At 39.5% G+C, this 12,648-nt stretch overlaps 1 protein-coding gene across 1 annotated transcript in view; it reads left to right on the top strand.

Annotated features, from left to right (window-relative positions):
• Nucleotides 1-6,238: 6,238 nt before the first annotated feature.
• Nucleotides 6,239-12,648, top strand: part of dok4 (docking protein 4) — a gene marked incomplete at its 5' end in the record, with an annotated part of 15,884 nt that continues 9,474 nt past the window's right edge. The window contains 5 exon segments of the mRNA XM_014001518.1: nt 6,239-6,586; nt 6,991-7,098; nt 9,421-9,535; nt 9,683-9,802; nt 11,741-11,930. Of these exon segments, the coding sequence (XP_013856972.1) occupies nt 6,521-6,586; nt 6,991-7,098; nt 9,421-9,535; nt 9,683-9,802; nt 11,741-11,930 (599 nt within the window).

Below are 12,648 nucleotides of genomic sequence, written 5' to 3'. Positions count from 1 at the left end.
CACACACACACACACACACACACACACACACACACACACACACACACACACACACACACACACACACTGGCTAAAGAGGAGAATGGTGATGTTGGTTTAGCTAATCGGTGCAGGCACTAAAACCTATTAAACATTAAGCAAACACAGAATTAAAGTAAATGAAAAGCTAACKGTGACATGTTCAGATTAATGAACATACACACGATAATACTACRCATGTGATAAATGTGTTGAATTAAAGCTATATACTATTCGGCATGTTCCCAAATGGACACACATAGACATAATAATAAAKATCTTTACAGGTCACTATAGTGCCTTTATCACACCTCATCTCATTTAAATATCAATTTTTATAGCTCACATAAAACTCATATGAGGGTTCAGAGCTTTAAAAGCCATTATCCTTCTTTACTTAGATAAAACCACAGAGAAATTACAATTCTGATAAATAAAATTACCATTTTGACAAATACTGTATAATCAAAGCATACGGCCAGTTCAGTTTTTCCCAAATATTTAAAGGCCTTAAATTGTCTGTAATGCACAAAAACCATTCAGATTTGACAGTGAATAACTGTTTACGTTCTGAGAGTAATAATAATAACAATAATAATAATAATAATAATAATAATAATAATATTTGAAAAGCGCCTTTCAGGACACCCAAGGACACTTACAGCATTATATCATCATAGGAGAATATGTGAAATTACAGAGACAAGCTGGCATGAGTTACAAAGCATTGTTTACAAATGAAGTTTGTAGGAGGGGAGGGGGTTAGCAGAGAGTTGTTGATAGGGATGAGGAGATTATTAGATTTTGAGATGGAATTTTTAGTGCCAACAAGGATGATTTCTGCTTTATCACTAATCAGTTGGAGGAAATTGTCTGAAAACCAGTGATTGAGTTCATTGAGACAGTCAGTGAAGATGGAGGGAGGGTTTGCGGAGTTTGGCTTGGTTGACAGGTAGAGCTGTGTGTCATCTGCATAACAATGGAAAYGGATACCAAATTTGCGGAAAATGTAACCAAGAGGAAGGAGGTAAGTAATGAAGAGAAGGGGTCCAAGGACAGAGCCTTGGGGCACGCCAATGGAGACGGGGGATGACTCAGAGCGGAAGGATTTAATCTGGATGAATTGAGTGCGGTCAGAAAGRTAAGATTTGAACCAGTCAAACATAGTACCTGAGATGMCAATGGRTGCGAGTCTGTTGAGGAGAATAGAATGAGAGATCGTTTCAAAATCATTAAATGAAATCATTATGAATTGAGCAAAAATTGCACTCATTAGACCCAAAATGGACAYGTTGTTGAAAAGTAAGCAATGTTTAAAGAAATATAAACAGTGATTTATGTGTTTTTGTTGTATGGTGTCAGATTGTCCTGCAGGTGATTCAGCTGATTTCATTCTGCTCATCAGAGCAGAGGAGAAGAGGGGCTCAGTGAGAAGCTGATTACACATTTAGGGGGTCTTTTGGCTGCCAGTGGGCTGTGCTGCTAGCTGCTGTGGAGGTTTTCTCGCAGACAGCAGGTTTGATGTTGTGCCTTGTAGGGGTGTAAATCACCAGATTTATGACGATATGGTATTATACATCGGATTTGTTTGGATGGCGATACATTATTACTCAATATCACAAAGTCTGTCACGATGTGATTAAATTCACTTTACGAGTCTGCCATCGATATGATGCGATATTATATGATTGTGTTAAATGTACATATCGATCCATAGCTGGCATATGATGACAATACAGGTTGATTTTTTTCATTTTGCCCCGAGGTAATTAAATCAATAATCATTTAATCGATATATTGATGTGGATAGTTGTTTTGTTACACCCCTATTGCCTTTCTGTAGAGGTTAGTTTGTGCAGATTCTGATGAAAGCTGGTTAATGCAGAGGTGTTTTTCTCAGAGAGGTGTTCAATTTTTGTTTTGAGCTTAGTTTGTTTCAGTACTTTTGTTGTGGGGGCGGAGGGGGTGTGAGGGAGGTGAAAGTAATTATTTATTGCTTTACGGCTTTCTAGGCTTAGATTTTTTATTTAAATTAAAAAAMCTATTTAATTTACATTCAAGCTGTCTTTGTCATTTTCACTGACATTCTATATCGTCATGCTCCCTGCATTTCCTAGCCTGAAATCAGGGAATGTAACAAAATGTGCATAAAGTTTAATTCAATGCCTTTTGTTAAACCACTGTAACAATACATAATGAAACTTATTCATTTTATGAAAGGTGTGAAATAAAATGAACTGTCACATATAAAATGGTACAAAAAATACTTGACAGTTTCCCACAGAATATCCCACACYCCCCTCCATCAATAATAATTTAGTCAAGAGCAAGTGCGTGAAACTCATTTTAAGTAAGGGGCACATGGTGGTCCTCAAAGGACCAGTTGTAATGAACTTTGAAGTTTCATGTTTAACTTCGACTAAACTTGAAAAGCCACATTCCTCATCTCATTGCTACGACTGAGTATAGGTAACAAACAATAACTGAGCTCTATGTGGTATTTCCTGCATAGAAACAGTGTTTTAACCGCCCACTTCAGATGTTATCAGTGCATTAAATGGATGTTATTAGCAGTTATCAGTCCCATAGAATGGCTTCAGACTGTCAGCTGGTTAATATGAGGCTTAAAGCCACTAAGTTTAATTTGAGAGAAAATTACCTCGGCCAGGTTAAAATAGACCGGCAGATTGTTGCCTTCCAACATTTTAGTAGGTACACAGTCTGAAGCCATCTATGGATAACCCTATAGGGGCACAGTCAGGACAGTCTGAAGCCATTCTATGGGACTGATAACCGTTAATAACGTCCATTTAATGGACTGATAACATCCGAACCAGCTGGTTTTAATACGTCCTTTTATAAACACTGAAAGGTACTACATATACATCTGACTAAATGTTAAATAAATAATACAGAAATACTACTAAAAGTAAAAATAAGATACTTTTACTCTGTTGAGTTGTGGTGAGTAGCTGCCATCTTGAATTCTGAACTCTCCCACTTTCCCAAATGGAATCCCCACTGGTGACATTTCAGTTAAAATTTATAGCTTGTAAGTTGGAAATTCCCACTTCCTAGTAGGTTACAGCAAAAGAACCTGTAAAAAACGCAGCAAGATGGAGATTTTGTAGAGTGAATTGCTACATCTACTTTTAAACCTTTGAAACTCCTATTAGTGATGAGATGCTGACATTTAATGAGTAAAATAATCAACATATGATTATGAACAACACTGGACAAACCTTACAGAGTATACTTATTTAAAAACATTAATACATCTTTGACACTCTGTCAGGCCACATGCAAGTCTGTGGTGGTCCACATTTGGCTCATGGGCCTTGAGTTTGACTCATGGTCTAGAGTCATATCCGTTTGTGAAAATTTTACAGCTGACAGTTAAAACAAAGYAATGCCTTATTTATTAAGACAGTGTACATTTTCTTTAATATGAAATAAAATAGTTGTAATTTTTTACCATAAGAAAATCAATATAACTTGCTTAGTTTCACAGAAAGAAGAAGTGTGCTCTTTGTTATTCATACAGCTAAAACCTAAAATAAAGGCACAMTGAAAAAGGTAATCTCTGTGATATTAATGTGTTTTGCAACAGTTGACTATCTTCAGAGATTACAAGCTTATAAAATGAAATGAGACCCCACTCGTATATAAAATGTATTTTTCAGGCTTTYGGTTTGAAGTCAAATGTCCTGTAGAGAACTCAACAACCCAGTGATGATGTTTTCATAACTCAGGTTTAATGATATACAATAAAAAGCACTGAAACAAACTCAATGAGCTGCACTACTAGAAAGAAGCTGTAATGACTCAGAGAATAAGCTCTGTCAAGCAGTACTTTTAAAGCTCTTTTTTATAAAGTTCTAAATGTTTTGTTATCAGATATTTTCCTTTTGTGTGTGTGTGTTTTAAGTCCATACAAAGGAGAATATGTGTTAATGAGTCACAGTAAAGATTTGATAAAACAGGTTTGTTTCTTTGACTAGAAAACAGTTTATAAAATTGAATTTAACTCATCTGGCTGTCCTGGATTAAAATTAGATGGAATCAGTATGAATTTATTTGGTATACTGAGATTGGGATTTGGCAATATTGGCAAAGAAAATAAATCACGTTTATTTAAGGCATTTATCTGTCCGTCCGTCCGTCTGTCCGTTTTCTTCTGCTTATCCAAGGTCGGGTCACGGGGGCAGCAGCCTAAGCAGAGAGACCCAGACGTCCCTCTCCCCAGCCACTTGGTCCAGCTCATCTGGGGGAATCCCAAGGTGTTCCCAGACCAGCTGAGAAACATAGCCCCTCCAGCGTGTCCTGTGTATTCCTCTGGGCCTCCTCCCAGTGGGACATGCCCGGAACACCTCACCAGGGAGGCGTCCAGGAGGCATCCAGATGAACCACCTCAACTGGCTCCTCTCGACATGGAGGAGCAGCGGCTCTACTCTGAGTCCCTCCCGGATGACCGAGCTTCTCACCCTATCTCTAAGGGAGAGCCCAGACACCCTGCAGAGGAAACCCATTTCAGCCGCTTGTATCTGCTATCTCATTCTTTCGGTCACTACCCAAAGTTTGTGACCATAGATGATGGCAGGAACGTAGTCCGACCGGTAAATCAAGAGCTTTTCCTTCTGGCTCAGCTCTCACTTCACCACGACAGACCAGTACAGCGCCCGCATCACTGCAGACGCAGCACCAATCCACCTGCCGATCTCCCGCTCCATTCTTCCCTCATTCGTGAACAAGACCCCGAGATACTTAAACTCCTCCACTTGGTGCAGGACTGCCTGGCATTTATCTGATAATGATTAATATGACAATCAATATGAAAATTGGATTTGCATATTTTTAACTCAATACCCTGCACCTTTTCTACCATGTGGAGTGGCAGCATTTCTTTAGTAGCGCAATATGCTGTGGCCCGCCTTGCATTTTACTTCGCTGCTTGTAAGATGGACTGAGTGCATCTTGGATTCACAGCTGAGTAGATTTGTTTCCACCATTTGCTGGAGGAGAGTTTGGTGTCTGTCCACATTGCCTGGCGTATGGTTTATAGTGGTTGTTCAGGTGAATAAAAAAGTTCTTAGTGTTACTGTGTGCCGTCTTCACTTTGTTTCTGYACACCTTGCACATGGCCCAGACCTGCTCAAGGTTAGACCTGACGAGGCCAAACCAGTTCCACACAACAGAAGTTAAACCTTGTCTGGGACAAGCTGCTCTGCTCTGCCTTCCACTATTGTTGTTATGTTATGGGCTCACGTGCGCACTTTTGGTTAATGGTGAAAGTTGCCTCAAGATCATCATCACACAGCACTAATTGCAGTAACGCAAAGTGGCAAATTTGACAGTTTATTAATCACATAAATGATTATACAAAAGCCTAACTGACATATACTGTTATGTTTTTTTAGTGTTTGCTTTAGAGATTACAGTTTTTAAAAAAACTGCTTTATGATTTTCATCCTGGTATACTTGACATTTATCAAAGAAAGTAAATGGGGAGAAAAATTATTGTTCTGAAGATTGAACATCAAAATGGGTYCTTTGATAAGCGGACTCTCGTGTGGTTTATCCCTTCAGTTTGCTACTTTTTCTGCTTGAATGATTTATAGAGCAAAACAAAAAGCAAACAGAAAAACATTCTTCTGGAAAGGATCACAAATTACTCACAATGACAGGAAAAAGCAGCCGATGTCTACAGAAAAAGTTTATAAAGCTTTCAGAAAGCCTGAAAAATATTGTATAAAACAGAAAAGCTACGAAATGTAACAAGATGGAAGCAGAAAGTAGAAGAAGCAGGACTGATATTCAGGCTGATTTGAGGACTGCCTCAATTTACATTTTTATTTTCCAGGAGACAGCATCTCCTAAAAGATAATGCCTCTTGAATTTTTCCAGTGAGTCACATCTGCATGTCTTTGGGCTACATACTGTATAGTCTGCATTGATAAGTGTACCTGAGGTAAAAGAAATAAAAAAATAGTAATAAAACAAACACTAATTCATAAAACAAGCTAATTTAAAGAATAAAGTATTCATTATGGCAGAATCACAGCAGCCATTTCACACAATCCTCTCAGCAGTGAGTGTAGGCCACCAGCATGAATAATGAACTATAATGTTGTGCTTCTCACCCTTCAATGAATAATATATATACATATATCCAATTCTACCTTCTCTTCTATTTCCGCTTTTTGTCTGTTTCTTTACCAAGGAGGAAGATAAAAGAGCTTCCTGACGTGGCAAACGAAGAAAAAATGTAAGTCCAGTTGAAGACAAAATAACAATGAAAGAATAGCTGATGGAGTGATGAGGATGTTGGAATCCCCATGAACGAGAAGAAACAGGGGAGGAAAAACTGGAAAAGAGGTAGAAGAAATTAGTGGAAACCAAGACTCAAAGTTGGACACCGGGACAAAGTGAAGTGTAAAGTGGACACGGGAGGGGAGAAACATCTGGATGACRTCCACAGCTGCTGGTTATCCACCCTCCAAAGATGGCCTCCAACTTYAACGACATCGTCAAGCAGGGCTATGTGCGCATGCGCAGCCGTAAACTTGGGGTGAGTTAGTGTGTTTTATTTTTGAAATCAGCTTGCCATGGGAGACACTGCCAGGGGCTGCTGTCTGAACAACACAGACCCCAGGATCACAAGGTTAGTCATATCCCTCCACCGCATTGAGGTGGTGATCCCAYAGAGGTGATTATCAGCTATGAGTTTGTTTCATGTAAACAACAAACCACATAAACTATTCAGGGAAAAAGTAAAGCAGATCAGGAACGCAGTATACAAAAAACAGTGTTTGAGAAGCAGAATGTAAACTAAGTTATGAGTGTGGAATGTTTCTATCATAACTGAACATGATATCCTAATGCATTTTTTATGAACTCCCTGTGCACTAAAGGAAGAGTATTCCGTGCATGCCGTTGATTGTTGGCTTGTGTGCTTGTCTGCTCGTGGAACAGATTTATCGACGCTGCTGGCTCGTGTTCAAGAAGTCATCCAGTAAAGGACCTCGTCGTCTGGAGAAATATCCTGACGAGAAGGCTGCTTTAATCAGAGCATGTCCCAAAGTAAGTCTTTGTGTTTTTGTGAAGGATATGTATACAGCTCTTTGTAGGAGAAAACCAAGTGAGGAGTGTTCGCCCAAACACACACGTAYAAACACACACTGACAGAGTTACAAGCAGCCAACCTTCATAATGAAGTCTGACTTCTTTACTTGTGATCTCAGCAGCTTCTCACTCCCCTTTCTTGTCATTCTTCATTATAATTACCTCTACTTCTTCTGGAATGTTAACCCTCTCTCTCTCTCGTACTGTAGTAACCTTCAGTGTAATAATAGATGTAAAAGTGTGCCTGGAATTGGCTATTTGCTTTAATTATGGTAACCATAAATTGAATAAAAATGCACTTTATAATGTACTGTACATGGTGGGACAGCAGTTTTACAAATATTCATACAAAATTCCCTGACACTTTGTATTGATACTGGAATACTGGTATTGATACTCCATTGAAAGTGTTACAGTTTAAATTTCAAATGTAAAGTTTGTCAGTTCCATGCTTAAAAAAATGATACAAGTTGAAAGAAAATCATGTTTGWTATTTTTGTTAATTTTGAAATGTTTCAACAGTATATATTTTGCTTTGATTTGATCCGGTCAGGGAGGCTGCAGGTCTGTAGAAGGAGAGGCACCTTGTTCTAAATCAAAGAAATGTGTTTTTAAAGCCACTGTGTAATGTTTAGGTACTGATTYGGTATCAGCGATTAACCAAACTGAAGTACTCGTACTCGGTTTTAGACTTTTGAGTCAAAAGTCTCAGGACACCACCCTTGTATTTCAGAAAGAAGAGGGAAAATGACATATCTGAGTAATGTGTGAGGGACTGTATCTTTTAGGTCACGTTCAGAACATGACTGCCATCTTGAAAGATGCCAAATTAGATCAAGGGCAACGTTTTCCAAAGATAGACCCCCTCACCCCTTACTTACTGGGGTATTCAGATATGTCATTTCCCCTTTTGTTTCTGAAATAAAAGGGTGTCCTGACACTTATGATGCATACTGTACAGTATTAAGGGTGTCCCAATACCATTTTTTTTTTCTCAATTTGAGTATGAGTACTTTGGTTTTCACCCTGTAAGTAATTTATTTTAAGAAACTTCTGAAGGTCTGTTGTAAATATATCTGTCATGTAGCAAATCCTTCAAGTTCTGGACATTGTGAGGTGGGGCCTCCATGAATTGGACTGGTTTTATCCAACACATGCTCCATGAGATGAGCTCCAAAGAATTTCCAAGCCAGTTGAAATGCCTCACACTTCTTGTTGTGATCCTCAAACACATTCTGCARTCAGACAGGGAGAATTATCTTGCTGAGAAAGGTTACTGCCATACCATGAAGAGATATCCTTGCTCAGCACCTCTGTTTTGGTAGGTGGTATTAAAGTAACATCCATAAAAATGGCAGCAGGGCCTGTGTGATGCACTCAAGCCCTGCTGACCTGTTGTTTTTGCCATTGTGCATTATTACTCCATGTTTCCCCTACAGCAGGATGTGCACGGACCTGACTACACAATAAAACAAGCGTCATGAATACTGTTTTATTAAGAGAAGCATTGACATTTTTAAAAATAATAATCTGAGCTAAAGGAGCATGTCTCTTTGTTCAGACCACACAAGTCAGCAATCCTCATAACACGCATCAGTAAACCTCAGCTGCCAGTGACCATGTTGGCTTTTCTTTGCTTCAGCCACTTCTGCTGACTCCTGACCACAGCAAACTGGGAATTACTTCAAAGTCCTGCAGGTGTATTGTWATAACCCAGCCAGCTGTAACAACTCCTAGGTTGTCCTTGATAAAATAGCTCAAATCCTTTCACTTGGCCATTTTTTTTCTGTCTCCAGCACATCAACCTGAAGGACAGAAAGTCTTCTTGCTGTCTAATAAATCCCACCGACAAACATGTGTATCCTCAGGTGTCACCATAACAAAATGTTTATTATTCACTCTCTTTGCAGAAATAGTTGTTGTGGTTTTTAATCATTTTAGTTTTTTTATGAAGTTCAAATTTATTAGATTTCTAGTTTCTGGAAATCTCGTAAGTGCTTTCAGTAATGCAAAGTAACTCCACTTATTAATTATTCATGATTAATGCGAATAATTTGACTGTAACAGGCTTTTAGTCTCCATTTAGCAAGCGAGGAAGTTGTATTTTCAAAGAGTTTTCAGTTATCAGCTTCAACTAAACCACAATGTTTCATCAAAGTGAACATTTTTTTTAATCACACACACAATCAGCTGAGCTCCATCACTTTGATCACAGTAAATATTTTTGAATTAAATGTGATCTTCACTTTGTTAACACCGTTCCTTCAACCTGTTTCCTAGGTGACAGAAATTAGCAACGTGAAGAACATCACGCGGTTACCTCGGGACACCAAACGACAAGCGGTAGCCATTGTGTTTACAGACGACACCTCACGCACCTTCTCCTGTGAATCAGGTAAGCAATGAAAATTATGCAGCGTTATAAGCTGAAGCTCACGCTGCAMGACACACCTGCCGAACACGGTCTTTAAAAGACACTTTTGTCAAAACACGGTGGAAACAAACTGGAGTGCACAAAGATGAAGGGATTTGTCTTTTTTAGAGCTGGAGGCAGAGGACTGGTTTAAGATGTTGTCTATAGAGTGTCTCGGGATGCGCCTAAATGACATCAGCATGGGAGAACCTGACCTCCTGGCTGCTGGAGTGCAGTGTGAGCACACAGGTACCTCACACACACACACAAACACACACACACACACGCACGCACGCACGCACGCACGCACGCACGCACGCACGCACGCACGCACGCACTGTTGGTGCAGTGTGATCTTTATAGATTGACTCCACACTTGCTCCACTGTCTGGCACAAATAGGATAGACTCCACCCCACACAGGTTGCTCTCGTTGATTATGACAGGTGTGTTTTTACTGCGGAGGTCGGGCCAGAACGGAGCACATGCAGGGTACATTGGGGGGTAAGGCATTTTTTAAAAAAGATTTTCAGGAAACATTGCCTTCTGCTCGATTCTAATCTCCCTTYTCTGCATCATCTGGGTTTTTACTCCCATTGACAAGGATTTCACCAGTAGAATTTCAACCGGGCCAATCAGAGAACAGATGGAGGAGTTGTGTTTCTGCACTGTTTTAATGTGCCTGTAGTTTAACAATGGCAGTGGAGGAAGTGAATGAAGCCATTTGGTCCGTGTTGACTCTTAAATTTGTCTCACAAAGCCTRCAGGCCTCATTTACATCCRTCTCATTCAGCTCGGTACTTCTCTCTTCCCAGCAGTGGACGGTTGTTTGCAGCGTACGCAATTTCCTGTTAGCTTTTTAGCTTAGCTTCCTTCCCGGTCAGGGTGGCGCACTACATATGTCACTGCCAAATATTCATTCAATCCAATTATTTAAACTTCAGCAGAGTCCACTCCTCCAGCAAGCAATCGTTTCTCARTAGCCGAGGGTCCAGACCCTCTGTATGAAACAAAGCGTAGAACAAGGGGCTGGTTTTTACCAGACTAAGGAAACACTAACATCTTAGCTAAAAGTGAACTACATGACATTTTTTGAGATTCCTGACAAACTTGAAAAAAAAAAAAAGACTCAGGCGATTATTGTTGGAAAATGTTGACATTAAATTGCTTACATTAAGCTCACCCACATTTAAATAAATGTAACTTGTTTTTCCAAGTCCATTGCAGGAACTCACTCAGCAGCTTTTTAAAAATGACATGATGTGGACATGAATGTTCCCACTGTTAAAATGAATGGGCTATAGTTGATAAAGTATTGAATGTTACAGTATAGGAATATAATATAATAATAGCACAATTTACCAATCCACTTGTGAAGCTCTATCAGCACTTCTATCAGATATCAGATCCATCAGACTGATCTTTGGTAAATGGTAAAATGGTAAATGGACTGTACTTATAGGGCCTTTCTATCCATCAGGACACTCAAAGCGCTTCACACTACAGACATTCACCCATGCACAAACACATTCACACACTGATGATGGCAAACTACAATTTTGGAGAAACAAAATTTTGTCAAAGTCTAAAAAAAAATTACTGTTAAAATGGCAGTAAAATGTTAGGATCTAGAAGAGATTTGAGAGTTGAGGTTGCCCTGCCTAAAGGAAATCTGGGTTTCATTTTTTTTATTATCAGCGTAAAATGACCTGAAAATTAAAAATTAAACATGAAAAAGACACAGACAAGACAAGCAGTGTTTTTKTTTTCTTGTGTGTTGTCTCAGAGTGGATTTGAACTAATCCCTCAGAAGATCCCATCATTTGGGACATTTTCCAAGTGCAGCCCAACAAAGTGGTTTCCATTCTGGAGTCACTGCTTTCACGACAGTATTACACATTTTACTGGTGGGTTTTTATGTAAGTGTAAGAAATTATGTAAAAAATAAAAAACCACACATATTTATAACTCTTTACAAGCAGCTGGTGTGTTATCCTGAAACCCCTGGCGCTACATTCAGAGGCTTTAGTGACACCAAGTGGCTGCAGGGACCTGAATCAAACAACACAGTGTAATGATGCTAATGTGAAAACTCAAATACAAATTTAGAAAAGTCTTTTTTTGTCAACATTTTTTGTCCAGTGAAACATCTTTTCATGCATTAACTAAATTCCTTTTGTWTTTTTAGAGCGTTTCAACGTGTTCCTCCTTCCATGTCCCAACCTGGACATTTACGGGGAATGTATGATGCAGATCACAAACGAGAACATTTACCTGTGGGACATCCACAACCCTCGCACCAAGCTGGTCACCTGGCCTCTCTGTTCGCTGCGGCGCTACGGACGCGACGCCACTCGCTTCACCTTTGAAGCCGGACGGTGAGACCTGGAGTAGTATTTTTCAGGCATCATGGTGGAAGGATGAAGACTTCCTGAATGTACCACAAGGATTCCAGATGTCATAAACTGCCTGTGTGCACAGCTACAAGCTAAAGTTATCTTTTGGATGTAGTTTTTTTACTATCAGCTGGACGGACACTCGGCTGTGACATCTTCACTGTGAGATGACTAACGGCCCTCAGGGAGTTCAGAACCGCAGCGCAGCAGTTATTTGGCCAAGTTGCATGTTTAGTGTTTTTTTTTTCTACTGCTTGGCTGCAGATGGGCGACATAGATCATTTTTGAAAACCTCTGAATAATAATTTTACACTCTTGGCTGAAATCACAAATAGCTTCACTGCTTCTCCGTGCTAACAGCAGTTTAGGAAATGTGCTGAAAATGTTAATAAAACATTCATATTATTTGGAACTAACAGCTTAAAATATCCATCCTCCATCATTCATCCATCCATCTTTCATCCATCCATCCATCCATCCATCCATCCATCATTCATCTGTCCATCCATCCATCCATCCATCCATCCATCCATCCATCCATCCATCCATCCATACATACATCTATCCATCATCCATCCATCCATCCATCCATCCATCCATCCATCCATCCATCCATCCATCCATCCATCCATCTATCTATCTATCTATCCATCCATCCATCCATCCTCTATCATTCATCCATCCAACATCCATCCATCAT

This window comes from Austrofundulus limnaeus, unplaced genomic scaffold, assembly GCF_001266775.1.
Source record: "Austrofundulus limnaeus strain Quisiro unplaced genomic scaffold, Austrofundulus_limnaeus-1.0 Scaffold9, whole genome shotgun sequence".
In the NCBI taxonomy this organism is placed as follows: Eukaryota; Metazoa; Chordata; class Actinopteri; order Cyprinodontiformes; family Rivulidae; genus Austrofundulus; species Austrofundulus limnaeus.
The sequence above is the reverse complement of the archived record's forward strand: the minus strand, read 5'-3'. Positions and strand labels throughout refer to the sequence as shown.